At 41.9% G+C, this 27834-nt stretch overlaps 1 protein-coding gene across 3 annotated transcripts in view; it reads right to left on the bottom strand.

Moving 5' to 3' along the window:
* Nucleotides 1-27834, bottom strand: part of SMAD1 (SMAD family member 1) — a 64147-nt gene that overhangs the window by 7362 nt on the left and 28951 nt on the right. For all 3 annotated transcript variants that reach the window (XM_048304491.1, XM_048304488.1, XM_048304490.1), the window contains exons 2-4: nucleotides 16631-17254; nucleotides 4852-5109; nucleotides 2126-2242 (exon numbers count right to left, since the gene is read on the bottom strand). In XM_048304491.1, the coding sequence (XP_048160448.1) occupies nucleotides 2126-2242; nucleotides 4852-5109; nucleotides 16631-17030 (775 nt within the window). In that variant the 5' untranslated portion in view covers nucleotides 17031-17254. The remainder of the gene's footprint in view (nucleotides 1-2125; nucleotides 2243-4851; nucleotides 5110-16630; nucleotides 17255-27834) is intronic.

Here is a 27834-nt window from a genome sequence, read left to right as displayed (position 1 = left end):
GGTTACTACATTTTTAATTCCCATAAAGATGCCAGCAATTATCAAAGCTGCAGCTTTGCCCCAGTTCTCAAAGTCAGGAAGAAATCTTGCCAGCTGGCCATTCTTACAGAATTAATCATATCTCTCTCACACAGATTTCATACTGACTTCCTTGCATTTGCTTTAAGTCATGCAGAGCAGGTGCGTTTAGTCTCTCTATTCCCAGCATGGGCCAACAATGGAAATTACCCAACTTCATTGACAGGATGCAGCTTGTTAAATCAAATCTCTTAAGGCTAACAAATCACCATGAAGAACATGCTTCTAAAAAGTTTGCAACAAAAATGGTGCAGTAAGTTCACAGTAAAAACTCTTCTTCTACAACCTGTGGCAGATTTTTTTTTAAAGTACTGCAATCACAGCATACATATGTGAATAATAAACATGTGAAGGCACCCAAAAGTCTTTCTTTTTAATGAAGGGACAGAGATGAAAATCCATTGTACTAAACTACTAGAATGGAAAAATATCAATAGACACAATTTTTATTTTGAAATGGCTGAATGATAAAGAGAGCAAGAAGAAAAATGTAAAGCCTTTTCTCTTTATCAACTCTCATGTGTTAGAGGAATTCTACAGTACTCACGTGTTTTGGGAGAGGGACACACATGCAGAGGTCTGCAGTTAGGCATAAAGTTTGATAAATGTATTTTGGGGCAGTAAATTTCTGGCCCAAAATTCCTGCAAACTATTCACACACGCAAAGTGTAGTCTGCGTGATTAGCAAAAAATGGGGAGTGCTACAGATGGGGTTTATCACATTCAAAACTCATTCCAAGCAGAGTAAAACAGGCTAACACAAAAGCCATCCAAATTGTTCTAAAAGGGCAGATATACTTCCTGAAACCAGACATTGAGCTTAGCAGCAAAGCAAGTACCAAAAAAACCCCCAAAAACCCAAAAAAACCCACCAACACCAAAAAATCCAAAACACAACAGTTAAATTGTTCATGTGCTTGTGATCTTGATAATTGTTCTGGCACAGCATCCAGCTTGCTGCTCTTTCTTGGCATGGGCCACAACTGTGTAAGCTGAAGTGTTCTCTGAAGGGGCCATTTCTCACAATGTGATGATGAATGCACCGAATCCTTTGCTCAGCAGTGGCGGCTGCTGCTGTGGCTTTAGCAAGCAATGTGTAAAAACATGTCTGTGTCACAGTACATAAAGCAACAGGTCTTTATTTAAATACAGATTTTTAAAGTCTGTAGCAATGCCACGCCTCAGGAAGGTAACTCTGTATTCTGAACCAAGTGTTATCACTGCCTGATTCAAAGATGAAACAAAAATGGGACGGGAGGGTGGAACTACACAAAATACAAGAAACCATAAATAGCCTTATAACCAGAAGGGGAACTTTATTAAAAGCAGAACATACTCTTTAAAGACTAAAGTTTAAAACTCAGGACAAAAACATAACAAAAAAGCACAATTTTATAAGATGTACTGTCTCAGAGGAAAAAAAGCAGATATTCCAGCTGCCCATATAAAACGTCTCTGGGCATTTACATAACTGACAGTTTAGCATCCCTCCTCTGGTCAAGTCTTTGCTTGGAAAGCTATATTTGACCACATCTACTGTAACCCACAATTCAGCAGGTATTCTATAGCATTAACTGCATTGCTCCAATAAATCAATGTAATCATAAGAGAGAAAGAGATTCCTTTGCTTGCACACATGTAATTTCAGTATCACATGCAGAAATGTGCAGCCTCATAGAAGTTCTTTCCGTTCAGAGATTAGTGGAAGTTCCCAATAGAAAACATAAAATTACTTTGGTCTTTGAGTTCGTTGGGAGTAAGAAGGTAATAAACCCCATATATTTTACATTTTTAAAGAGTCATGGGATAGATTCCTGTCTTAAATAAATATTTACATTTATAAATAATCTCCAGCTTTACTATTTCATCCCTCACAACAACAGAAGAAAAATTAAATGGCCGTTTTTTTCCCTTTTCTGCAGACAACAATTTTCATGAATAACATCCATCCAAAATTAAAACTCAGTTATTACTAGTAATAGTAATAGAACTGGAGGTTCTTTACTCTTAAGAAGTGAAGCAGAAAACATGAAGGAAGTGTTCTTACCTCCCCTGTGTACGTCAGGGGGAATTGCAGGTGCCATCATGTTGGTATCCATGGGCTGGGAGGTATCGTGTGTCATCGGATCTTCCGGAGGCAGGTAAGCAGGCGGGGGAGTATCAGCTAAATATAGAAAAGGCAGAGATACACAACTCCTTTCCTCTCTTTAAAGCACATCTACATATCTACATAAATAGTTTGAGCCTGGAAATGCTTCCAGCCTGACTCAGCTATAAACTTCCACCCACCAGAAATCTGAAAAAGCAATCATGGACCTTAAATAAGGAAAGCAAAGAATTACTGTGCATATTAAGCACAACTGCAATAAAAACAAGTCACTTCACCCCCACATAAAGCCACAAAAGAGAGCTCAGCTGTGTTTCCAGCCCATGGTTCTGCAGGCTGAAAGTGCCATACAAACATCAGGGCACAAAAGAGATCTCACGGCCCAGCCAGGAGTAGATATTGAGTATGTTAAGAGTGAACAGAAATTGGAGCAGAAAACTTTCAGTTCAAGCTTTTCCGTTTCCAACACAATTCTACCAGCAAAGTATTTAAACATCCCAGTTATATCCAGGGCCTTATCACTGTCAGTATGAAGTATTAGCTCTGTTTCTGTAGACTGGGAACAGTAGAGTATTCAGGAACCCTAATTCTACAGAAGTGGCCATCTGGGTTTGGAATTTCTCTGTCAGTGTCTCTGTCCTGTCCCATTCAGGGCTGCATCACCAGCACAGAACAAACCTGTGCACAGTGACCACACTCATTAACATACAGCTTTCAGCCCTGTTTGACGTGTCCCAGCCAGCACTGCCCTTCAGCTGCCTATTCCACTTCTGGGAAAGCTTCCCAAAAGATTTCTTAGAAGCTGCTGGAAGTTGCCAATGTCACCATTTCCCAATACACCAGAGGACACTCTCCTCCAGATCAATTGCACAGAGGTACATCCAAGAGCGAGAGAAACCCTTGCCTGATCCCTGCAAGCTTTCGCTGCAAAAACTGGGATTAGATTACCACTGTGCTGTCTCTGCTGCTGCTCATCCCACATTTATTTCCATTACTGAGAGTATGGATTGCAAACTGCCACAGCAAATAATCACAGGGGATTCCAAAACTCTGAAAACCAAATTAGCATCAACAAAAGGCAGGAGAATGCTTTGTAAGTTTTGGGGGTTTTTGTGGAGTGGTGGTTTTGTTTAGATTTTAATGTATTTTTAAAGAAAACGTGTTCATGACATTTATTAACTACTGATTGTTTAGCTGGTATTTTGTTGAGAGCTTTACATCTAATGCTGGCACGTGCCTGTCTAATTCCCTTACTTGAACACCCTCAGTTGGATGAGAAAGCAGCAGAGAAAGACAGAGATGGCAACAGGGTTGCATTAAAAGCTTAACAAACTGCACTGGATTTTGAGTCTCCTGTTTTACTATGCCTTAAGTGTTTGTGCAAACACGATGTTGGTCATGCACAAGATTCCAAGGCCACAGGCAACAAATTAACCAGTATCCAGAAAGTTTCCAAGGATAACTGCTTTGCCCCTTTATTTTTGTATTTTTCAAAAGTCAGCCTTTCCCCATTAGTGCAAGATGGACAACAGTCCAGGGCTAAGCATCAAGGACATCAGTATCCTGACCTGCCCTCTAATTCAATTTCTTCACTGCAGCTGCTGACATTAAGGGCGTGTGGACAGAACAGACCTTCAAAGATCAAGTGAACTTCCGCAAGCCAGCATTCAGGAAGACCTTCTTGGGTCTTTATCTCTGTTGGAAGAGCCCCCAACCACAGCAATCACGTTAAAAAAAAGGAAAAAAAAAACCCAGCTGGTTTCACAGGAACTCCTCACATTTTTTAGAAAAGCCAATACAAACTCTCCTTCCTTCCAGCAAATTCAGTAGTCTTCACTCACAAGAGAAAAATTTGAAACAATTATCAAGAGCAAAAATCTATGGATATTAATTTCATGTAATAGGAAACAGATTTTTCACAAATCTGCTGCTTTGTTTACACACACTCTCCCTCAGCCCCTGAAGAAAACAGGCAAAAAACATCAGTAAACATTTGTACGGCATCCTTCTCCCAGCATATAGATCAAGATATCCACTACAGACTGCTTCTGCAGTATTTTTTATCCAGCCACATGTAAATAAGGCAGCTTCACAGAATTTTCTACAGACACCAGTCAACAAAGGAAGGCTCTTACTTCTCTGACTTTAGGTAGTAAAACTGCCTGAAGAGTTGTTTTTAGGACCCGTGTTTCAGTTGAAGTATATTTGCTGCTTGAAATTACACCACTATGCGAAGAAATTGTTTATCAAGTAGCAGTACCATGGTCACCTTGAGAAATATCCTTTTTCTGCAGAGCTAAAGCCTTGTGATGAACTTATGATGATCTCTTTCTTAAGCAAGGATGATCTCTAGCACCACACTTCTACTGCATTGAACACTATGCTTTGTGGGCTAAACTGCTGAACTGGTCCCCAGAGTATTTTGGATCCCTCCCTACACCCCACAGGAGTTCTACTGTAATGTTTTAACTGTGTTTGAAACAGGCACAATATTAAAGCCTTCAATATTACCAGACAAAGAGATTCTATACTCTGTATTACCTTACATCTCTCAACTTGCTATTGAACACAAGTGTTGGCCGATCATTTGGTGTTAATAAGCAAAAAACCCATGACAGCAGTGATGTCCAACCACCTTCTCCCTTCTGAAGGGAAGCTGACTGTACCTGGCATCTGGAAAGGACTTCCCGGGTCCGAGCTGGCTGGAGAATGCGGATAGGTGCTACTGCTGCTTCCAGGTGAGTTTGGATAGCTGCTGCTGGGCGAGTGGGGGAACGGGTGACTGTTGGGCTGCTGGAAAGAGTCCGGGAAAGTCGCGTTGTGCGGCATGTGGGGCTCGTTTTGTCCCAGGTTGCGGAACTGCGCCAAAAGGCTGTGCTGGGGGTTGTACTCGCTGTGCCTTGGAACCAGCACTGGAGGAAGGACTGGAAAGGGAGAAAGAGAGAAAAGCCACAGCATCAGAGACTCAGTTCTGAAGGTATACAGGGGAAAAAACCCCACATTCTTCCTCCCCCCTGGCATATCCGCATCTGCCTCAAAAACAAGGTAGTCAAGCCTAGGAGCACATGTCCAAGCAAGAACTCTTTCCCTTACATCCGGTTACTGCACAGCTTGAATCCGCAGCTCCCTGGTTTGCCAGATGGGAGCTTGTTTCCACAGAGGGCCAGTGAAGAAGAGCCAAGAACAAACCACAGTTCTGCTTTTCAGTCTTACTCGCGCAAAGAGATGCTGGGAAGAGCTTGACAATGCTGACATGCAGTTCCTCCTGCTGCACTTGTCATCCTACTAATCACCTAATGGCCTGTAACCCAAACCCTTGTTAGTAAGAACAGATTTTTTTTTTTTCCTGAAGACAATACTAATAAGCCTTGAACTCAGTCTGGCCCCAACAGCTGTAATTTTATTTTTAACCTGGACTATGTTCTTACAAGTTACTATTAAAACACTTATTAACTCTTCAAGTCAGTTTACAAAATGTGCAATTTAAACAAAATTATGTAGTTCAAAAAAACCAACTGAGCAGCAATTGAGCTGCAACTATGTGCTACTGTGGGATCAGAGAAACATCAGAAACTATGAGTCTCACCACACTTCTGAAGCCTTCTCAGCAGAGAAACAAAGGTCTCTTTCAAACTGGGAATATGAACATGATACCAGATACACTAAGATAAAAGAATCAAGTCTTTTTCCAGTTCCTCAGCTTCTATCTTTGCCTCACAGCAAAGTCCAAGCTCACTGAAGGATTAAAAGCTCTTCTATTCACAGAAATTTTTGGGTGATGGATAGAGGAGGAGAGGCAAGGTCTGGGAGAGGAAGGTCCATGCACAAAGTAGTGGAAGAGAAATAAAAAGGCTAGTCCTCTTCATGTCTTCCCCCTTTGGAACCTCCATTTCTCAACTCCATGGCTGAGCAGGACTGGAAGAAACCCCCCCACACAGTCTGCCTTCAAGATAGGATGCCAAAAACCCAGCAAAAACCAGGAAAAACAAGCCAAGGCTACCACCCCCTCCCCTTGAGACTCCTGCTCTGGCCTCAACACCTGGGCACACAAAAGAGGAACAGGAGCATGTGTGCACAACAAGCCTATACAGACGTAACTATCATTCAGATTAAGAAAGGTGTTTTGGAGACAGCTGCTTTATTAAAAGGCTGAATTACAAACTAATTGCAAAAAAAAAAAGAACAACAAAACAAAAGAAAATAAAACCCAGCATTTTCTTGACATGACAAACAGGTTCTTCCAGGACACTGGGGCATCTTTACTCTTTCAGCACTTTGCTATTACAGAAGCAGCACTCAGGTACTTACTCTGGTGCCCTGAAGTCCAAGAGTACCAGGATACCACTCAACACAGACCAGGTCTGAGGTCTAGGTTCATGTTTAAAGGGGATATAAATGAATGCCACACTAAAAACTCACTCTCTATTCCTAAAGTCACAGATTAACTAAAAAGAAGTAGGTTTCCCTTGCTCTTTTTTTTTTTTTTTTTTTTGCATATGCCTAAAAGAGAAATTAAGCCCCCATTTTTGCCTGCTAGTGGCATTAATGCATGAGCAGTCTGATCCCAGAAATCTTCATTGAACATACACTGAAAAAACCCTAAACCCTCACTCCTGAAACTAAGGCTGCCCAGGTCAGAAGCAGGTTTTAAGGATTTAATCTGATCTCTCAATTTCTTAGAGCAACTTCACTGAGATTCCAACAGATCTCAAATATTTGAGGCAGATGTCACCCCTGAGTAAATTTGTTTAGATGACAAAAACAAACTCCACTTTACAAGGCAAAGTTCCTAATTATGGTGTTTTCTGAAACAAAACACAACCGTCATTCTACAGAAGTTCTCAGTTGCAAAACACCCCAGGAGAAGCTGCTTCTCCCCCAGCTGTGCAGACTGTTTCTTGCTCCAACACAACCATTCTCACATGCCACTGGAAAAGCCTGTTAAAAAAAAAGTTGCTCAGCATTCAGGTGGACATCACAAATCCCCTCATCCTCAACATGTCAGAGCCAAGTTCTCTGAATGTCAGGGTCTCTCAGAATTAAGCTTGTTCTGTTAAACCAAGAAGCCCTTTTGCAGCTAGGTCAAGTACTATTTAATTGTCATAGTCAACATTTGCTGGGCTAATAAATTAGCAGTGAAAAAATTAACAATGAGATCATGTGTGAAAATGTATTTTCCCCTTCCTGTCTTTATGATTCTTTCTTACTTTTCCAAGCATTAAAAACACAGCTCTCGTATCTCTTCCTTTCCTACGGATGAAGGTCAAACCATTAACTTTCCTGGAGTTAATTTGTGCAAAAAGTACATCACCTACCTTTCCCATCCCCTACCTCACATTAAACAATGACACACATGACATCAGAGGAAGCCACATGATTTACAGCATTTTAAAATAGCAGGAGAACAGGATATTTTCTGTATGTTTTCTGTAATTAAATTAATGCAGTGCCAGATTTTCCCAAGGTATATATACATGTTTTCTCCTGTTGGGCACAACCACTGGCAAAGTTTAGAAACACTTGAGATAAAAACAAGTCTCCTTTTCCCATGTGTCCTTCATGCAAACCCACGCTTTTTGTCCAACTCCATCAACCTCAAGTGATTAAATGCCAACTTCTTTTCAAAATATACACGGAAAAGGGGGAAAAACAATACAGCTGGTATTGATACAACACAAATAGTCTCAAAAGTATCATTGCAGAATTTACTTTGAGTGCTGCCCCTAATTCACATCCTCTCTGCACACACACAACCTTCAATGAGGAGGAAAAGCCCTGAAAGGCCACATCAGGTGGGACAGAGGCCGCAGTGCTCCAGTTAGTCTAACTCCAAGTCACTCACTGCCATAACCTGATCTCTCTGCAGCTCCCAGCTTTTTTGCAGGGAAGCTGCTCCTAGTGGAGCCACAGAGGAGTTCATTTGAGTGCTGTTCACTCAGGAATAAAGACATGAGCAGGGACTGGGCCCTTTGGAGCATGGAAGGCTGCCAGGAGTTCAAACCATGAAGGGGGATGCACACCCTCCTTGCTCCCCTCACCCCTGCGTAGCGCTGAGCTTCTGGTCAGGTTGCAGACCTCAGCCACATGGAATAACAAATTACTGAGGCTCAGTCCAGCAGGGGAGGAGGCTGATCTCTGCTGCAGCTGCCAGCTCCAGGAAGAGGTATAATTGAAGGGGAGAGCATGAGAGAGTTATTCAGTGCAAAGCCAGCACACCTGTTGCTATGAAATAATGAAGCAGTGCACATCTTTGCTGGGCAGATCTCTGCAGGATGTGGCTCTAACCATTTGCAAACACAATTCCTCCCTTCCTCTTCAGCGGAAGGGAACACAGATACAATAAAAAATCATTTTTAAAAAAAAAATTATCATCAGTATCATCAGCATATATTTAAAGGAAACATACTATTGAATACACTGTCATCTTAAAAAGCTACTGCAACAGATTTGCAAACTCAGCCTCATTAAAGTTAATGGAGTAGAACCACAAGTCATCCAACAGCTTGATTTCTGTAATTCTTCAAACACCAGATTAAAAGGTTTTTATGTGCTATACTTGTGGCTAAATTTTACTCCCAAGTTTTTTTGTCAATGTGAACCTGGAGTTAAGAGTTAATACCTGACTACTACCAGTAAGGTTACTAGTAAGAAAGAGGGAGATAAACCCCCAGGAAGCAGGCTGGGTATGTTTGTGGAACTGTAGCTGAGGCCCCGTGTCTGTCAAGACAGCCTGGGAATTGGGGAGCTTGTTTTTACAATGCAAATAAGACCAAGTATGCCTGCACCAAACAAGAGGAGCTGTATTAAAGAAATTAGAGCTACAGGGCAATTTCACCCACAGGGCTATTTCATCTAGGAGCCAAGAATGCCAAAAATACAGAAGATAGACCAAAGGCAACCTGGCTGTTCAGATAAATGTTCTGACTAACCACACCAAGGAAGAAATGCTTTTATGAAAATGTAATAGTGGCCTTTGAAGAAACTTACTGATCTCTACTCTTTTTATCTCCAGCATGTCACCCTGTTCTTCAGAAAACTAACAGCTGTGCTATCCTAAATAAAGATCTTCTTGCATTTCTTTTTTGTTCTATTTTCACATTCCAGAGATAATGATTTCAGCAAACACAGAAAGTCTCCAATTTATGAACATAACTATGTTTTTTTTAAGTTTCTCCATGAAAAACCCCAAACTAATCCAATCCAAAGGACCTGCTGTACTTTCAAAGAAGCATATTTTCTATCCAGATGGGTTTTGATTATCTTACACAAGCCCAGATGACAGCTAGCTTCCCTCAAGGGCTCATTTTTTCCACACTCTTTGCATGTTATGTCAAAATTTGGGTAGGTATCTCTCTTTCCACGTATGGAAATTGAAAGACCATGTAATGAAATACAAGGGGCCACATATAAAAAGACAGACTTTGATCCACTTTCCTTGCCAAAGTAGATTCTACTTCTTCTGTAAAAAATTTATTTATAGAATAAATGGAAAAAGAAAAATATAAGCAATTGGTGCTGCACTTTTTGCTCTTCAAAACCATGACTTGGCTAACATATGTATTGTAAAAGGGTTTGTACCACAACAGGGCCCTCAGTGCTAATGAAGATCTGACAACACTACCATCAGACAAAGCACTTTCATTTCCAAGCATTATATAGCTGCATTTTCATATGAATTGATGCAAAGCCATGTATGTTTTGCCAGAAAACAGAACTGCAGGTTGGGAAGAAGGGAAATCCTAAAACAAAAGTTCACGCTATCTGGAAATAGGAAAATCCTGCAAAGACTAAGCTATAACAAAAAGGAAGAGTTAGGAGAAGGGGGGAAAAAAACTCGAAAACCAACAAAAGACAGCAGCTGTGTTAAACTAACAAATTTGAACCCTTCTGAAGACTCCCAGCTTCATTTCCTGCCTTTGAGGTCACAGCAGCTGAAGCTGGCTGTGGCATCCTGATGAGCACTCCAGTCCCACGGTGGGAACAGAGCAGGTACCAACACATGCTCAGCTGAATGTGCTGTTTGGTCTGCTCTCTGCAGCACTAGAGTCACTGAAGCATTCAGACTGCAAGGCCTTGCCAAGATCTTGCTTGTAAACACTAAAACACTGTGTAGAGAGAAAACTGTTTATGTCATTAGGTTTTCTCATGTTGCCTGAGATATTCTTGGTTAAAAATATAAAATTAATAAGCATTGTGTCAAAAGCAATCTCTGAGGATTGAACTACTTAAAGCTCTTCCAGTAACCCTTGGCTGTGGTATCACAGCTTTGCTTTGCTGGTTTCTCAAAAGGAGAAATTCCAGTCTTTGAGACTTTCACTCCAAACCTCTGTTCTAGTAATTGTAGCTATTCAGCAACCTGTTTTGGGTGACAGAAAGACAAGCTTTCTATTCCAGGAGAAAGCTGAGAGCTGTCTTGTTTTCTCAACTCTTAATTTTATTTGCAGTTTTGGGAGACCCCACAGCTTGGCTTGTCATTTTGCATAGTCACAAATGAAGATGTATTAAAAAAACCCAAAACAAACGGCAGAACAGTTGTTACTTTACTGACTTTGCTTTTACATCAGACATCTGGTCTAAATGCATTTGACAAGTAATATTAGGACATTTCCTGCATTACAATATTCAGCTAACATTAGATTTTATTTGTGGATGCTCTGATAAGCTGACATGCTGATTAAACTGACATTTGTCAAGGTCAATTTCAGAATTTAGTACTAATTGTATGCACATTAGTGAGGGAGTCCTTGTAAGCAGATTTGGTGGAGGAGCAGTCCTGATGCAGGAGGAAGTCACAGTGATAGTGTGTATTAACTCAGACATTTACACAGACCAGAGTTCAAATTAACTGTACAAAAGCCACAGTCACTATCCTACTGAGTAGGCTAAAACTTGGAAGTCTGGTCTTTCAAATCAGAAGAAACATCTGTATCTGGTTAATTTTAAAGAAAGTAAACACACACCAAATAGGACAGAAACATATCTTTCTTAGCAACTTTTATCCCTTTATTGCACTTTCTTTTTCTGACATGTAGTAAGGCTAGACAAGGAAAGCCCTGCTATAAGACCATTCCCTCCTTCCACCTCCGTGTTTCAATTCCTCTCACCCAGGTCAGCTCTGGTGGGGAATTTCAGGACTGAATTCTGCAAAGCCAAAATGAGGGAAGTTTTATTCTGCTTGCCAAGCAAACTGATGGTTGCTTTTGCTATTTTGGGGAACTATCCTATAGTTGTGCCCACCTGTTGTAGCAACGCTATTTTTAAAGTCACACCCAAGCGCACACATGGCTGTACAGCAAAACCTCTCAGGGACGACACTCTGCTCCCTCACCCCCTGCAGAGGTGAAGAAATCCTGCTATGGAAATCATGCAGGAACAAGGATTTTTCTAACTTGGTTCTACATATTAACTCTGAAGGGATGCAGCAATTTTGCCCTCCCTTACACCCCAGGAGCAGCTTCCCTTTTGCCTTTTCCTCTCTCCCTCTTCTCCTCTCCCCTTCCTCCAGATGCCTAGCACTGCTGGCATTATCCTCCACCAGGCCTGGTTCTGTGGGAGCCTGCAGTAGGTGTGTTGCCTTACAGAGCCTCACTGAGAGCAAAAAGCAGAGGAGATCAAAGACAAATACGAAAATAATCAGGTTAAAGTCACAGGCAGAGAGTCCACACCAAGAGCAAAACCAGCATGACACACCTACTGCTCTCCTCAGAGCCTGGGGACCTGGCCTGCTCTTGTGGCAAAAAGCAGCTGTAAAGCAGGTAAAATGTTTCTGGCCAGCAACAAGCTTGCTGAAGCAGACACACACTTTGAATTCATGGTTATAATTGAAAGGAACATCACCATTTTTACGCAGAATTGAAAATTCAACTGTTAGGACAGGATACTTGTCTGCATCACCAGAAAGCGACCACTGCTTGCCCCCAGTTTGGCTGGAACATTGGCACCATCAGCTTCATAAAGCCCCTCGATGTAGAGCAGCCAGCTCCCTGAAGAAGAGAACCTTAACAGAAGACAACCATTCAGCCTTTTTTATCTACTCTTTATTGCTACTTGCAAAAAAACGAGGGATAGCCATTTACAGAAACACTGTACCTTCAACCACCTCCACAAGTTAAACATGAAAAAGAAGGTTAATTTCTCTTTTGCCTCCTTTGTAACATAGTATAAAGTCAGAACCTAGCAGGATGATGGGCAAAGACACTTAGTAGAGGCAAACACAATTCTGCATCAGAATGGAGGAGAGCTAGTGTTCACCAGCACTTTAAGAAAATTAAATATTCAGTTTCTTCATCTTCCTTCCTTCCCCTTTAGCTAAGGCGAAAGAACTGAACCTCCTCCCCTAAAGCCACATTAGAGGTGTGACTTATTATTATTATTTTTAATAGCTGTGTCAATTTAAGCACCTCTTCATCCTCCCTGTTCCATATTCCATTTCTTTTGTTTTGTTGTTAGAGCAAACAGGATACAGGCCTTTTTTTTCCCCTAAATTCTGGATGATATCTTTCATCTGGTCTCATTGACATAACTGAGGACAAGCAAGCAGCAGAGGCTGTATCTCCACAGAAACCTAAGGAATAAAAGATGGGAAGGAAGTGTCTCAGGAGGGACTTTACATATTCTCCAGCAAAACTTGAGAGGTCATTTGTGGCATTTTTAGAGGGCTGAGAAACATTGTGTTGGGTTTTTCCTCATAGCCTCTGTGTATGCTGTACAACTAATTATTTCTCAAGTCTTGATCATACTTAAGGATAATCTCGACAGATATCTCTAAACCAAAAAATAAAACTGAGGAGAAAAAGCAGATTCAGCCAAGCAAGCACACCAGTTCAGCTAAGCATGCCAATTTTTAAGAGCCATCAAATTCAGACCTTGCCCTCCTTAATTAAAAGCTTTGCTTTGCCTTGCCAAGGGAGAAATCCGACAGCCATTAACTGCCCTGCTCCAGAAATAATTCTGCACACAACAGACGTAGGGAACAGCAGCAGTGAGCTACTGTAACCCATCCCGAGGAGATATTTCCTCCTGGCACTCAAGTGCAAGGTTGCATTCCGACTCCCAGCAACAAGTCTCTACTTTCTCCTCTCACGTCCCTCCACCTCCACACTCCTTCCCAGACGTCCTCCGCAGGGCTGTGTTGGTACAGATGTTCCCGCAGCCAGGATGAAAGCCCCTGTGCTGCCCTGATCAGCCTGAAAGATAACACAGCAGAGGAGAGGAAAAGTAACCGGTTCAGCACAAGGCCATGGGAACAGCTTTGCTGGCACAACACAGCGAGCAGGAGCAGCCCATGCACCCCACCACGGAGCGGGGCTCCATCGCTCCATCAGCTCGCTGGTTCCAGGCTGGACAAGTGTCACTGTGACAGGAAGGCCACCCTTCCTCACCTCCACCCTGTGCCCCCACGCTGCTGTGCTTCCATCTGGTTCCACGTGAATGAGCTGAGGGCACTGAGCTTGCCAAGTTAACTGTGCCAAAAAGTAGTTTTCTGTGAGTTTAGTTTTCTTGATTGACATGCCACAGGATCAGACAGGCGCCCGTGCCTGTGCAGAGCCTCCCAGTCAGGTTAGGCACGAGCATGGTCCTATCATGTCACACCCGCGTGCCTGCCAGATGCCACATTCCCTTCCATGTGCAGGGACACTGGGAGATTCCCTGTTTGAGACTGCTGATAGTTTTCTGCCTCCTCTCACTGTTTACAACCTGCTCCTATCTAGCCTAACACAAAAATCTTACTTGGATTCAGGTGTAGCTTTGTAGCTGGCAGACACACCACAGAGCGCCAGTTCTCATGCCTTCCAAGCTTATCTTCACAAGCTAAACAGTGAAGATGGACTAAGGTATCAAGGTAGAAAATCCATTCATGCCTCTGGCACTGTGGAAACTGAGATGCATCCACAGCATTGATTTCCCAACAAAGAGCATTACCTGACTTTACATATTTGAGGATTTACCACTAATCCGTTCCTCAAACCTTACACAACACTGAAACAAATCACACAACAATCAGCAGAAGAATGAAAGGACAGATGCCATCCCATGCACGGATCATACCCTTCAGCTCTCCAGTAACTGGTTCTGCACAAAACAGTTAAACAGAGACCACACTGTCAAGCAGAGCCAGAAATTCATGATGTACCTTGCATACAAAACATGTCTCATACACAATCTGAGTTTCCAATTTTGCTTTGTCAAGAGAAAGCACATTTCTAAGCCTTCTGGGAAGCACAAACCTTGATATCTGCTCGAGTCCATAGACTGTTGGAAATGGTGACTCATGCATGAATTCCCACTACCCATTAATCTCAAAGTGTAAGCACTTATGCAGCAATAATGGTGTTTTAATGTCCTGGCAAAAATGGGAAAAAATGGTTAGCAGAATTTGGGAGTGACTGTCAAGGAAATGAAGATAAAGGCCATGCCTGGAGGACAGCAAGAACAAGGAAGGGACAGGAAAAAAGAAGTCAGAAGTTACAGAGTACAGCTCTCCAAACCAAATGGGAGTTCAGCTACCACCTGTTTCCAAAAGCTGTTTTCCCACTCAGCTCTGTGCAATATCCCTCAAAACAATCTGTGGCTGACTAAACACAAACCCCTCCTACATTACAAACCCAGCCTAAAATGTACATTTTAGTTAGGCATCTTTTGAAATTTATTCTATCTTGCATAACTCACAGAAGTGAACACAGAATATGGACAGAGTCCCAGGCAGCGCCAGGGGAGGTTTAGGTTGGACATTAGGAAGAATTCCTTCACAGAAAGGGTGATTAGGCATTGGAATGGGCTGCTAAGGGAGGTGGTGGAGTCACCATCCCTGAAGGTGTTTAAGGAAAGACTGGATGTGGCATTCAGTGCCACGGTCTGGTTGACATGGAAGTGTCTGGTCAAAGGTTGGACTCAACAATCTCAGAGGTCTTTTCCAACCTCAGTGATTCTGCGATTCTGTGAAGTGACAGGATATTTACAAATACCTGGCTTTATATATGGCATAAATGGTCCATATGAGAATGTTCTCAGACTCAGTAACTGTTTTCAATACTAAAGCAAAATTAGTTAGAATATGTAATCTGGCATTACAGTAAGAGCCCAACTGTTGCTCAGTCTGACAGAAATAGAGGTGTTTCAGGAATCTTAATTTTCAGAATTTTGGAATACTAAATGCAAGCAACCAACCCAGACATATGCAGACATCCAGCAGTACAAGTACATGACTATTTTATTATCCCTCTTGTACTTAACATGAAATTGTTGAGAATTTTTTTTAAATTTTTTTCAGAACTGTTTTTCAGTGCTGAGTTCCTTTGTTCAAGCTGCTGCTGCATAAATACATACATTATGGGAATTGCATCTGCCATTCACATGATTTCCAAGTTAATACTAACACAGCATATCTTTAACATCAAGATATGCACTGTGCATTGCAGATCCAAGACAAATGCAATTTCCATCCACTGTGAAACAATCCTGCAACCACCTCATTTCCATCATGGATCTGCGTATCCTTGCCACTCTACAGACAGCTGCCGTTTATGCAGTTTATGGCTAACACTGCTGGACTTCCCACATTGAAACCAGGGAAGTCCAGCCATGCCTGCGATGCATTTCTGCAGCTGTCCCTGTACACCCTCACAAACAGCTGGAGACTGGTGATGACACATCCAAGCACAGTTCAATTTAGTCCCTGGAAGTATTCCCTGATAATAAACTTGCAGGAATGAAATTAAGCATGGAGTTATCAAAAAGAGGTTTGGCCTTTGAAAAGGAGGCTGAAGAGAGGATGGTTGGCACCTTAAAAAAAGAAGTGAGGCAGTGGGTAACAGGTAAGCAAACTGTGTTCGCAGAACAGCAGACAGTAAAATTTCATGTACAATCAAACAGTGCTATCAAAGTTCCAACTGAGGGGATTATAATCTGCTGTCTAAACTCAAAGTCTTTTTAAAAGGCAACAATTGTGAAACATCCTAAAAACAGTACTATTTTCTGTAGGATGAAGAAAATAAAGTGATAAAGTGAAATAATAATTTGGAAATACTACTACTAGTATTACTACTGCTGTGTGTCAGAATGGTTTTCACACACAGATAATGCACATAATCCTTTACGTTAGCCTGCAGTGTTTCGTACAAAATCACAGATCTGCACAGTTGAGTAAACAACAAATTAACTGAGGGATAGTGGGTACCAACATTCCCAGATGACACCAGGCCCAGCAGCCTGAGGCACATGCTAAGACTACCTCTGTGTAGTGACAAAACATTTAAACAAGTGAAGCTTCGCCACGTGAAAGGGAGAACTGCTAATCAATGCCTACATCCAGATAAACTGCACAGGAAGAATCTGACGTGTGCAAACAGCCACTTTTGCTTATTTAAGCCGATGAGTCACGTGATTAATTGCCACACTTTGCATTGTTCAGATAAGGTGTAAAGGTACAAACAAGAAAGAACCTACCAGGACTTTCCACCCGCTTGTAGTGGTAGGGATTGATGCAAACCTCCTTCTGTTTTGAACCAAAGGGGAACTCGCAGCATTCCAGAGGTTTCAGTTCGTGATGGCTCTGCAGGTCCGGCCAGCGCCACACTCTGCAGTAAATGACGTGTGGGAGCCCTTTCCGGTGAGACACCTGGAGCCGGCCGTCCAAAGAACGAGGAATTGTGACGCAGTTGCTGGGCTGACCAGGACAGCTTAGTGCTTTTTCCAGCTCCTCCATAGCACCCTTTTTCTTCTTCAGTTTTTTCACTAATGCGTCAACAGCTTTCTCTGCCCATTTCTCTTCTTCATCCCCTTGCTTCCACCCCAACAGCCTCTTCACTGCTGGGCTGGTGAAGGAGAATAAACTTGTTACATTCATGGTGACCCCGCTGTTGTGATACCACAGAACCAAGCAGGAACGACTGCCCTGTTCTTCCACCACCACCAGGGTACAGCAGATTGTGTCAGCAGTCAAAAGCAGCCTGGATCAAACAGTTCTGGTCCCTTCTCCTTTTCAATCCTCCTGTCCCAGGAAGGCAGCGCTGACATTCCCCCTTGATGGTCACAACCTTTTCATTATTCTAAATCCTTCTGGTTGACAACCTAAAGCAGAGTATCAGAGAAAGAGAAACAGAAAGAGAAAGAGAGAAAAAAAAAAAGGATTTTACCTTTCAAGTTAACATACAGCAGTTAAAATATCCCCCACCTCAACCCAGAAGAGCGGTGCGATCAAAAAACAGCCAACAACAAAACAAGAACAAAGTGCTGACAGGACTCAAGGCACATCTGATGAAAACTTTAGCAGAAGGACCTGCTACTGAACCCAGTATATCCCTATATTAGAAATGTTGTTCACATTAATCTAGCCTAAAACAGTCCCCCAATTTAAATTTTTCACTATTAAGTGTGAGAGGTGCTACACTCTGCCTGTCAGCTGTTGCAACCTTAACCAGCAAAACATCCCAAGGAAGCAGTGCAGGATCACTAATGCTTTTTTTTATTATTTAGTTTAGAGAGCAGCTAGAACCAATATTCCTCAACAGCAATATGCTGCCCAACTCTCTCCAAATTGCCACGCATGAAGTTCAAAAATCACTGCACTAGACCTGAGTGTAACTCAAACTGAAAAAAAAAACCAGTTCAGTTTCACCTCTGACTTACTTTGAGGAACAAAGCAAAAAAAAAAAAAAAAGAAGAAAGTGAAACTAGAAAGATCTTAGCTCTCACTCACTCACAAGAGAAAGAAAACCACATGTGCCCACCCCACCCAAGAGTCCTCAGAGCTCCTAAGCAGACTGTGAGGGAAGACTATCATGAACTTCACCGATTACACACACTGACCCTTCCTGCTGCCATGTCTGCCTGATATACTCAAGGACACATGAAGGAGTGGGAAGGATGAGGAAGTCCAGATAAGAGGATTTTAAACAGCACAGTGGTCCCCAAGCTGGGAGACAAGGAATGGGACTGAAGCGATGGGTCAAGAGGGGAAGGAACACCACACTTGAAGGAGTCCCAGCTGTGAGTAGCAGGTTTTGTCCTTGTCCAGGCTGGAAGCAAGCAAAAGGCTCTGGCAAGGGAAACAGAAGAGACCCGGGACTGGCAGGGAGGGGAAAATGAGACAAAGAGTACCACACCACTGATTTTCAAATAGACAGACAAGACAGGAAACATATCCTGGACTGGATACCAACAGGTTGCAGAGGAAGGGGGAAGGGGAAAAGGATATTAATGTTTTTGTTGCCATCAGAACAACACAAAAAACACCCAACCAACCAGCAATCTATACACACAGAGAATAGAAGGTGTCAGCACATCCACATCAGACAGGATTTCACAGCTATACTAAGAGAGGATTGCAGACCTTAAAATTGCAAATGCTATGGCACACTTACCCTCTTGACTGTCATGCACTGCAATGGTTTTATAGTATACCATTATACTTGAAGAAATTTAAGCTGAAAACCATCCACTTTATTCAAATTAGCCTGTCATTAAAACAGTTATCTAATTGCAGAGGTTCAGTTTTATTAGGTTGAATGCATAAACTACATTTATGTGAACAATGGTTACGGACTAAGACACAGGCCATGTCTACCTACACTTCAAACTGGTACATCCCATTTCTTTTATGCTGTATTTGAAATAATAATGTTAATGCAAGGGAAGACTTGCATGAGCCTGCGGCAAATTTAAGAATCTGTTTTGTTACGTGGGCATGTGCTATACTGTTAAATGAACTGAAACTCCATTACTGTCACTGACTGTAGTCCAGGTATACTTTATCCTTACATGCACTATAAAGTGCTCTATTAAAATGCTGTGCTAATTTAATAACTGAATTACCAGAACCAGCACACAGGAATGTGCTTTAAATCTGTTTGTAACTGAGTTATTCTCAATTCATATATAGTCTGTATCTTAATCAATATTCTAAATATCTTTTTTCTGCACTTTTCAAGCAAAAGATACAAGTTCCACATACAAAAGTTACAAGTTCCAGTAGTATACCAAGTAAAGCTTTCTCCTTCACATCCATCTGAATTAAACAAAAAAAGATTTAAAGGGCTTGAGTTGAAGCTCTAATAAAGGAGAAAGCACAAAGCCTACGTTTTGACCCAAGCTTCATTCAACATCAATAATGTTTGCAAATGTGGTTCTACCTAGGCCTGACCCATTTTTCACCAAGCTACTTGCTGTGAAAAAGGAGAAGTCCTCTCTATTAAGACTGTATGTTTATATCAGTGCCTGAAAATACAACCCTACCATGGGCTAGTACATGAGTTCTGCACAGACTAAGATGACAGATGCAGCCCCAAGCAGTCAGACCAAAGGAACAGATTCTCTGAAGTTTTTGGATCAAATCCTGCAGCACACACACATCCCACTCCCACAGTCATGCACTCCAAAACAAGTTTCACCCTCACCATCAAAGCTACGGTGGCATCTCTGTGACAACAGCTGCTGGGAGCAGGAGGAACAGCATTAGGCACAGCGCTTGGAGGTGAGCTTGGGAGTAATGCAGCTCAGCAGGACCCAGCTGGCCACCAGCCTCCAGCCAGGGATTCCTGCTGAAGTCCTGCCTCCAAAACAAAGCCTAAGCACACCCCAAGCCCTGAACAAGCAGCAAGATAAGGGAAGAGGGACAAAACTCACAGGCTGCTGTACACTAGTTTCTCTAAGCTCCAAAACCAATATTAAGCTAAAAAACCCCAAAAAACAAACAAACAGACAAAGAAAAAAACAACAACAAAACCAAACAAATAAAACCCAAACCACAATGTATGTGGAGATTTTCGTTTCCAAGAAGCAGAGAGCTCGTCCGCAGGGCTGAGCCCTTGCCAGTACATTCCATTTCCCTTTCTGCCACTCTTGGTTTCTGCACTGCATCATTTCCTGTATTGCTTCTGCACAAAGTGGTCTTATCAGCTGGAAGTGCAAAATAAAGATTAAACCACGAGTCAGCAGATGACACAGTCTGCGTCTTTCTTCCCCAAATCCACGTGCCCTTCTGGGAAAGTGGGAATTAGTATTTCCAACAGCTGAGTGACCACCAGCCCTTGAAGGGTCTCTTTATTCATGAGGTAGGGACAGAACAGAAACCTAGGCAAAACAACAGGGCACTCTCCAAAAAGCAGTCTGGCAACAGTTTAAAGGAAGTTGAGTATTACCCACTTATCAGACACTCTCTACACATCCAAACCCATGCACTTTTTATTATGCAATCTGTCTGCTGATGGATGAGTTGGAATCAACAAACTTCTTTCAAATCCCAATGTTGTTTTATTTGTCTTCCTTCACTGCTGTTGTCTTTTTGTCATCTTTGGATTAACACACAAACCTGTACGCAGCCTATGAAAAAATAAGTGAGCATTATATTTTTATATATCTGTTTGGCCAGCCTTGTATTTAAACAAACATATTCAGGCAAAATGCCTAAGACTGAAGTTCTATTTTTCTAGTCCTCAAAGAAGAGATAGCTACTCCGTCAGCAACATGAAGCAGACAGTAAAATATTCAACGAGACTGCTTTCAAATTCCCACAGGAGATCCCATAGGAAACTGTCCCACTTTGCATAAATGACTGTTTTTGATGGGTGGAGAAAGGGTTTAGACAATTAGATGATCCTCTCCCAGAGGGGTGGATGGGGGAGCAAAACAACTTCTAGCCCAAGTTTCAGGCAAACAAGAAGTGACTCTAACTCTCCTACTAATTTCGTTATTTGTATTACAGGCTCAGTGATGCAGGCAAAAAGGATCCTATTAAATATTTTTAATATATGCTTAGCACAGTTAGACATAAAAATGGGCAGGAACCACAGTGAACCACAGAGAAAACTGTCTAGTCTATGACTACATTTTAAAAATTCAATTTATCTTAGTCAACATACCTCTTCCCAGCATCCATTACTTAGTAACACTATAAAGAAATAACAAGCAGAGAGATTTTAATTTACTTCTTTAAAAATATTTAGTCGTTTACCTGCTCTGAGAGACATATATTTTTAGCAATTCATGTATTCAGTACAATATTTAGACTTTTTTTCTTAAAAAAAAAAAACAATCAAAAAACAGATTTTGGCATAGAAGCCAGGGAGCTGTCTCTTTACTCTGGCAGGAACTATCTCCATGTACAGTTTTTATGTATTACTAAAAGGCACAAAGTCTAAGCAGCTGCAATGGTAGAATGTGTAACAACATATTGTGCACTAACTTCATCTAGCTCCCTATCCTTGGAGCAAGCAGCAAAAAGTTTTGATTTCTTTCTTCAAGTAATGTGCTTTGTGAAACAGAAAGTCCGGAGTCTTCTGCTGAATTACCCTCCTTTTAGTCAACAAATTCTTTCTTTGCACCTTCTTATGGCAGAAGATCAGATCTTGCTCAGCTTGGAAAAATGCACTAAACCTGGCAGAAACCTCACTGAATTACAATACACATGTAAAAAGAAAGCACATTTCACATCACAGCGCTGTAGAACTCATTAGAGAGCCTGTACAGAACCTGACTTGGCTTTCCTTGTAGGTTTGGAAAATGACAAAGAGAAAAAAGAAAAAAATTAACTATTTTATGTTCTCTTGGCATGGTAGAAAGAACTCAAAAAACCATTGAAATAAGCAATCCTGTGTTCTGATATACAACATATCATTCAAGGAAAGAGGAACACACTGGTGTTGAAAATACCTCATCATACCTAACAGAGTAGGCAGGGTTTTTCCTGACACTGCATTAGACTCCTTTCCTTACTTAGATCCAGCAAGGGCCAGGAGGATGGGTATCTCCAGCCTGTCCTGTGAAGTAACCTCTGTAACAGCCCAAAACACCCAGTCTGCATCAAAACTCCTCTTGGGCCATCCATCCCTCGTGCTATTTGGCTGAGGGATTGCCCTTCCAAGAAAACCTCCCATGTACCACTGTACAGCCCACAGAGAAAATCCTGTCAGATACCTACAAGCACCCTTTAGTTCAGCAGGCGGGGGGAGAGCAAAATGAAACCGCAGGGCAATGCAGGATTTACCAGTGGAGGGAAGGAGGGCAACAGTGACCCAAAACCCACAAACCCCACTGCTCTGTTAGTCCAGAGCATGAAGGGATAACCTTACACTTTCAGTATCTGCCAGCTCCTTCCCAGTGCTCCCCACAGTTCAAACCAAGAACACGGTGTTCGGCCAGTTTCTACAGCGAACCACAGCTTTTCTCCTGCCCGCCTCCCCACTCAGCTTCTGGCACACAAGGCATTGCTCCTTGCCCTTGAAGTCTCAACTATCACGACTGCAAGAGTAAAACAATAGCAAATTCTTACAGGTTTTCTGGATTTGAAGGTACCAGATTTGAAAGATTTATGGTAACTTCACTGTTGCTTCTCCAGAAAAAATACCTGCTTTCCATACACATTAGAAACCGAATCCTGTGTTACAATACAACTAAAATGGCACAAAAGTCTTTCTAAGCTAGTATATCATTGTGAGAAGAACATGGCAAAGGTTCTTTCCCAGTTTTAACAGACATGCATCAACAATTAGATTTGTCCTTGTCCTGGTTAAGAACATTTCTTCCCAATACCTTTGCTGTTTTTGACCTACTGAAAACCATACTCCTGAAAACAAATTTAAACACCACATCCTTCATGAGTTTTATCTCCACCTTCATTAAAGCACAGCTCCACCATAGTTACAACACTAACACTCTACAGCCTCTTAAGTGATCACCAGATCCTCAAATCCTGCCTTTGTCACCAGAGATGAAAAACACACTGCTGAATTTTACTCTCTCCTGCCTTCAGATGCATGTGAGATTCCACAAAGTCACAACACACCAGCTCTTCCTCTACCGCCTGCAGGTCTCCTTGCCGTGCTTATTTTATATGAATTTTATATTGCCAAGACTACAGGAAAAAACTAAAACCAAGTTTGCCAAGATACTTGGTCAGGAAGCTGGGTAAACCTGGTGCACAGCAGAGCTAGTAGAAGTAGGATGATCAAAACGTCCACCCAGGTGTGGACAAATCCCTTCTGGTGCTGGCGAGCAGTCGGACTGAATCGGATGTGCTTTCAAAGACTATCTCTAAAACCACAGCCTAGTGCTTTAACCAAGGTCAGGAAGGAACTGTAACTTGATGATTCAGTCAAAACTCTGCCACAGATGGGACTGCAAAATATGAACTTCACTAAAATAACCTATAAGATGAATACAAGGAATCACAAAACTTGCCAGAATAGTGTTCATAAGGTGTTTTTTTCCCTAAATGCTATGAAGGAAGACACTCTTCATTCTTCCCTCTCTCCAAGCTAAAGGCCTCTCAGAGAAATCCTCAAACTATGACAAGACATTCAAAAGAAAAACATATCCAAAGAAACAATTGTCAAGGAACAGAATTAATTACCAGCCATCACAGTGGGTATTGTGCATCTTTGGGGCAGGTTTATCCATTTCACGTGTGCTGTGGAGTACTTAAACTCCATGCATTGTCCTACTAGGAACTACGAGCACTCAGGAGTACAGAAGCAGCCAAGGATCTCTCAGTCAGCATTGTTAGATGACACAGACCAAGTCCTGAAAAATGCAGAAGAACCTCTAAGACCAGTCCGGAGCACTGGCTATGGCTTTGTGAACATCCACAAAGATGCCAGGACTAGCCTAGCTATTAAAGTAAGTCAGAAGTCCTCTTCTAAAAGGTGAAAAAGCTGGGGAAAACAGATTTTTTTTTTTCCCTTTCATCATAAAACTCCCGTATAACTCCCTTTTTCCACAGAGACCATTCCCTTTCCTGACTTTTTGAACTGTCTTTAGAAAACAGGTGTTGTTTACAACAATAACAAACACACATCTGTGTGGGTGTGTTAATACACACAAAGGCAGGATAACTGAAACCTCTTCCTATATTTAGATCTGTCTGGTCAGCTCTAATTGCATAATTTAATCAAAACCCTCTCCAACGGAAACACATCCATATTCATCACAGGCATCAAAGGAAACATCTTTACAAACTATATCCTTTTACAAACCAACACATGGTCCCACATCACTTGTCCAATTGTTGAATTCCTCCTTTGGGAAGGGCATGGAATTTTATTTCTTTTTATCAGCCAAAAAAAGCATTTCCCTCCAATTCATCAGCAGAGGGTGGGAGGAACTTCCTTCACAGGTGAGATGGGGAAAATTTACTGACATGTCACTTTCAGGGATTTTTTTAGGCAGTTAAAACATACATCTGCAGCATAAAGGAAAATCTTTAAAACAGAAAAGAAAGAAAAAATGTCCATCACCACTCAGGCATCAAAATTTTTGAGTGAAGCTCATAAAATGCAAGATGTGTTTTGTCTTCAGAGAACAGCACAGTCTAGCACAGACTGCATGAATTTAAAAAGGGGTTTGTCAGCCCCAGCCAGAGCAGCGCTCCAATGGGGTATTTTTTAAGGAGGGGAACCCCACCAAACACACTCCAGTTATGCTCAGCTGAGGCAAGTCACTGCTCCTCCAAATGATTCATTTCACCAAGAGCATGCACCAATACAGTTACATCAGCTGCATTAAACCACTTCTAAAGACTGTGACCCAGACTTCATTTATCAGAGATTAAGTAAAGATGTTAAATTACAGCTCAAGAGCCTCAGCTTTAAACAGAATCCTTCACCAAAGCAAGAGATGACAAAAACTGAGAAGAAAAATTACTTACTAATAAAAGAGTTATTGGGTCAAGCCTCAGCAAAGCAGAACAAACTGATGAAAATTAAACCAAAAAAGTAATGCTGTTAAATGAAATGAATCTTTCCACAAATTAGTCCCCCACCCACCATTTATACACCTGAAATAAGAATAATCAGTTTGCCAGCACTGAAGACATTTCAGTGCATTTCATGAGATGCACGCTTTACTCTTTTTAAAGGATTCCTCCAGCTTTCCTGGTTTCTGCCTTATCTGTAAAAACTAAAGAGCTATTTTTTCGCCTTCGAACAAATTTTAAAACACTGTACCTTCTCCACGGCTTTAAAATGTCTATGTTGAATTTCGTCAAGTGTCCTGCAATTCACAACTACCATTCGGGACAGAGAAAGTGTTTGAAGATGACACAGCTTTCCAAGCCAAGTTTATACAACTCAGACACAAACACCAATATTTGCCAGACTTCTACAGTCCAATGAAACACTATTTAATTACAGTGTGCTATGAGTGGCCTTCTGAAAACCGGGACTGGACTTCAGATGACATGAAGCCCAATGTGCTCCAGGTCCTCAGGACAGGGAGCAGCAGCTGCACGACCTCATCACAGCATATACTCCCTGGCAGTTCCTTGGTATTTATCAAACCACCCTAAGTCACAGACCCTTTATAAATGGAAGACCACAGTGTTTACAGATGGCCCTTCAGCTTCCATACAGGACAATTAAACTCTTCAAAGATTACAACCTACAGGCAAGTACAAATTTTTAGGGATCCTCCTGAGACCAAATCAAGGGCACTCTGGGTTACCATTTAAAATACACCTGCAAACACATATGTAAGGTTGATCGTGGCCTTTACCAGCAGGTGAGGTGCAATTCTGAGTGTGCCTACACTAAAAACAGACCCAGAAGTCACAGACACACCTTTCCCCTTCCAAAAGGGCAAAACAAGGGTGCAGCCATACACGAGGAGTCAGAGAGATACAAAAAACTGTGGGATGAGGCAAAAGCAGCTGTCACAGCCCTGTGCCAGAACATCTGCAGAATCTCACATCAAACTGTTTTCTCATATTCCTGAGATCAAGGCTTTGGAGCATTCTGTACAAAGGCTTCAACCCACAGATAGGAACTGATAGTTAATACAGCAGTTGGGAACAGCATAGCTTGAAAGGAAGTGGGAGATATCCTCCTACACTGCTTACTGGGAATACAGAGGTTTTACAACAGGAGAAAAGGGCTGTAATCTGTCTGTCTGATCCCCTCGTTATCTGTAAGCTTTTCATGATTTTTGGAAGAGGAACCAAGTCACAAAAAGAATTACTCAGTACCCTTTCCTTATCTGCAAGCTTTTTTTATTAACAGAGCCTGTATGACTCTGCATATGGCAATAAGGCAGCCTATTAATCACTCCACCATAATTTTTCGAGACCAGTTTGAAGTTTCAAAATTCAAATTTGGCAAAGTTGCAAGTCTCTTACAGCCAAGACACCAAAACACGGCATTTTCCAAACAGCCCATACTCTGCAAGGTCAGCAGCAGGCTAGCTTAAAACAGCCATAAGGCTTCCAAATTTTCCACTGCTGCTGCTGCCTGCTACTGAACAAACAGTCATAGCTGGCCTGGTACTGAGGATAAACAGAAGAACTCCAAGCTCCAAAGTCACAAAGTGAGGCTGCAAGGGTGAACTTCCAGCACTTGTTGCTTTCCAAGACTACTTACTTCTAGGCCACAAGCTAGTGCACAGAAAGAACACACAAAGATTTCGGATTCTTTGTCTTTAGCTGTTAACACAAGATGCTTTTAATTCTGGGGTTGACACCAGCGCTCCCCAGCTCCAAAGATAAGAAGCCTTTAGCCTCAAACAACCCTGGCCTGCTGGCTGGCTGGAAGATTGAGAGCCCTCATGTACCAAGTCAGTGAAAGCAAGAAGGTAGGCAAAGGTGTGATGGAAAAAATCAGGAATATGAGACTTGAGCCAAAGCAGCCTGCCATCAGCACTCCCAGTTCACAAACCACAGCAGATGTGTCGGGTCTGACCATGAGCAAGAATCATTCCTGATAAACTGGTGGGGAGAAGGGCAAAGGGAACAGTTATCCAGTCAACTGCAGTAAATAGCCCTGGAGCATTTATGCCAGTTACAGTGACGATTTCTGCAAAGAAGCCTCTAGCCAAGCCAGAGATAAAAATTAAAAAGATGTTACAGTCAGATTCCCATGATCTGGAGAGTTCCTCAGCACAGCAGAAGGCTACAAGGGAATTCAGTGAGTACCTTGCTCCAGCACTAGGAAAAGCAGTAGCTCCCACTACTAGGGAAATACCTACAGTTTGCATTTTAAATCTGTAGATAGTCTAATTCCTAAAAGTTAAGAAACATACTACAGCGATGCAAGTAACAAGAAAGAGTAAGGGCTTTCAAACACATTTACTATATAACACCAAAACAAATGCTTTCTACATTTCCTTTGAGGAAAGTGGATTGAAAGCCAAAATGTGAAAGTGATTTATGCAGTGGTGCAGTACCCAGGAAAGCTACAAACAGTGCATTGGCTCACACCACAGATCAGCTTCAGGTGTCCTAACTATCTTCACTGGCAGCAATTTCTGGTAACACCAATCTACTTTTACAGAAGGGGTTTTAGGGGGTTAAGTATTTACCTTTTCTCTGATTTCTTGATAATGCTGCTAACTGTACCCAGTCTGCCAATTGTTTCAAGTTCTTTCATCCTCTGAAGAGGAAAATAAAGTTTCTACTACCAAGAAGTTAAACTCGGACACTCTTTTCCTCCTGAGGAAAACCACTTGTCCTGTCTCACACAGGACGAGCACTAGATGTGTTCTGCTCATCTGCTTGCACTAAACTAGAAAACATCTCTAAGACAGCTTGCAGTTGATACCAGCAAAACAACACTTGACCAGAAAAGCTTGTTTAAGTGTTGCTCTCCATCCGTCCTCCCTCACCCCCAATAAAAGACACTGCACCATTAATCACTGTCGTTTTGCTGCCAATAGAGCTACACTGGGGC

Source organism: Corvus hawaiiensis, chromosome 5, assembly GCF_020740725.1.
Source record: "Corvus hawaiiensis isolate bCorHaw1 chromosome 5, bCorHaw1.pri.cur, whole genome shotgun sequence".
NCBI lineage: Eukaryota > Metazoa > Chordata > Aves > Passeriformes > Corvidae > Corvus > Corvus hawaiiensis.
Note: the sequence above shows the minus strand (reverse complement) of the source record. Positions and strands in the feature narration are given on the sequence as shown.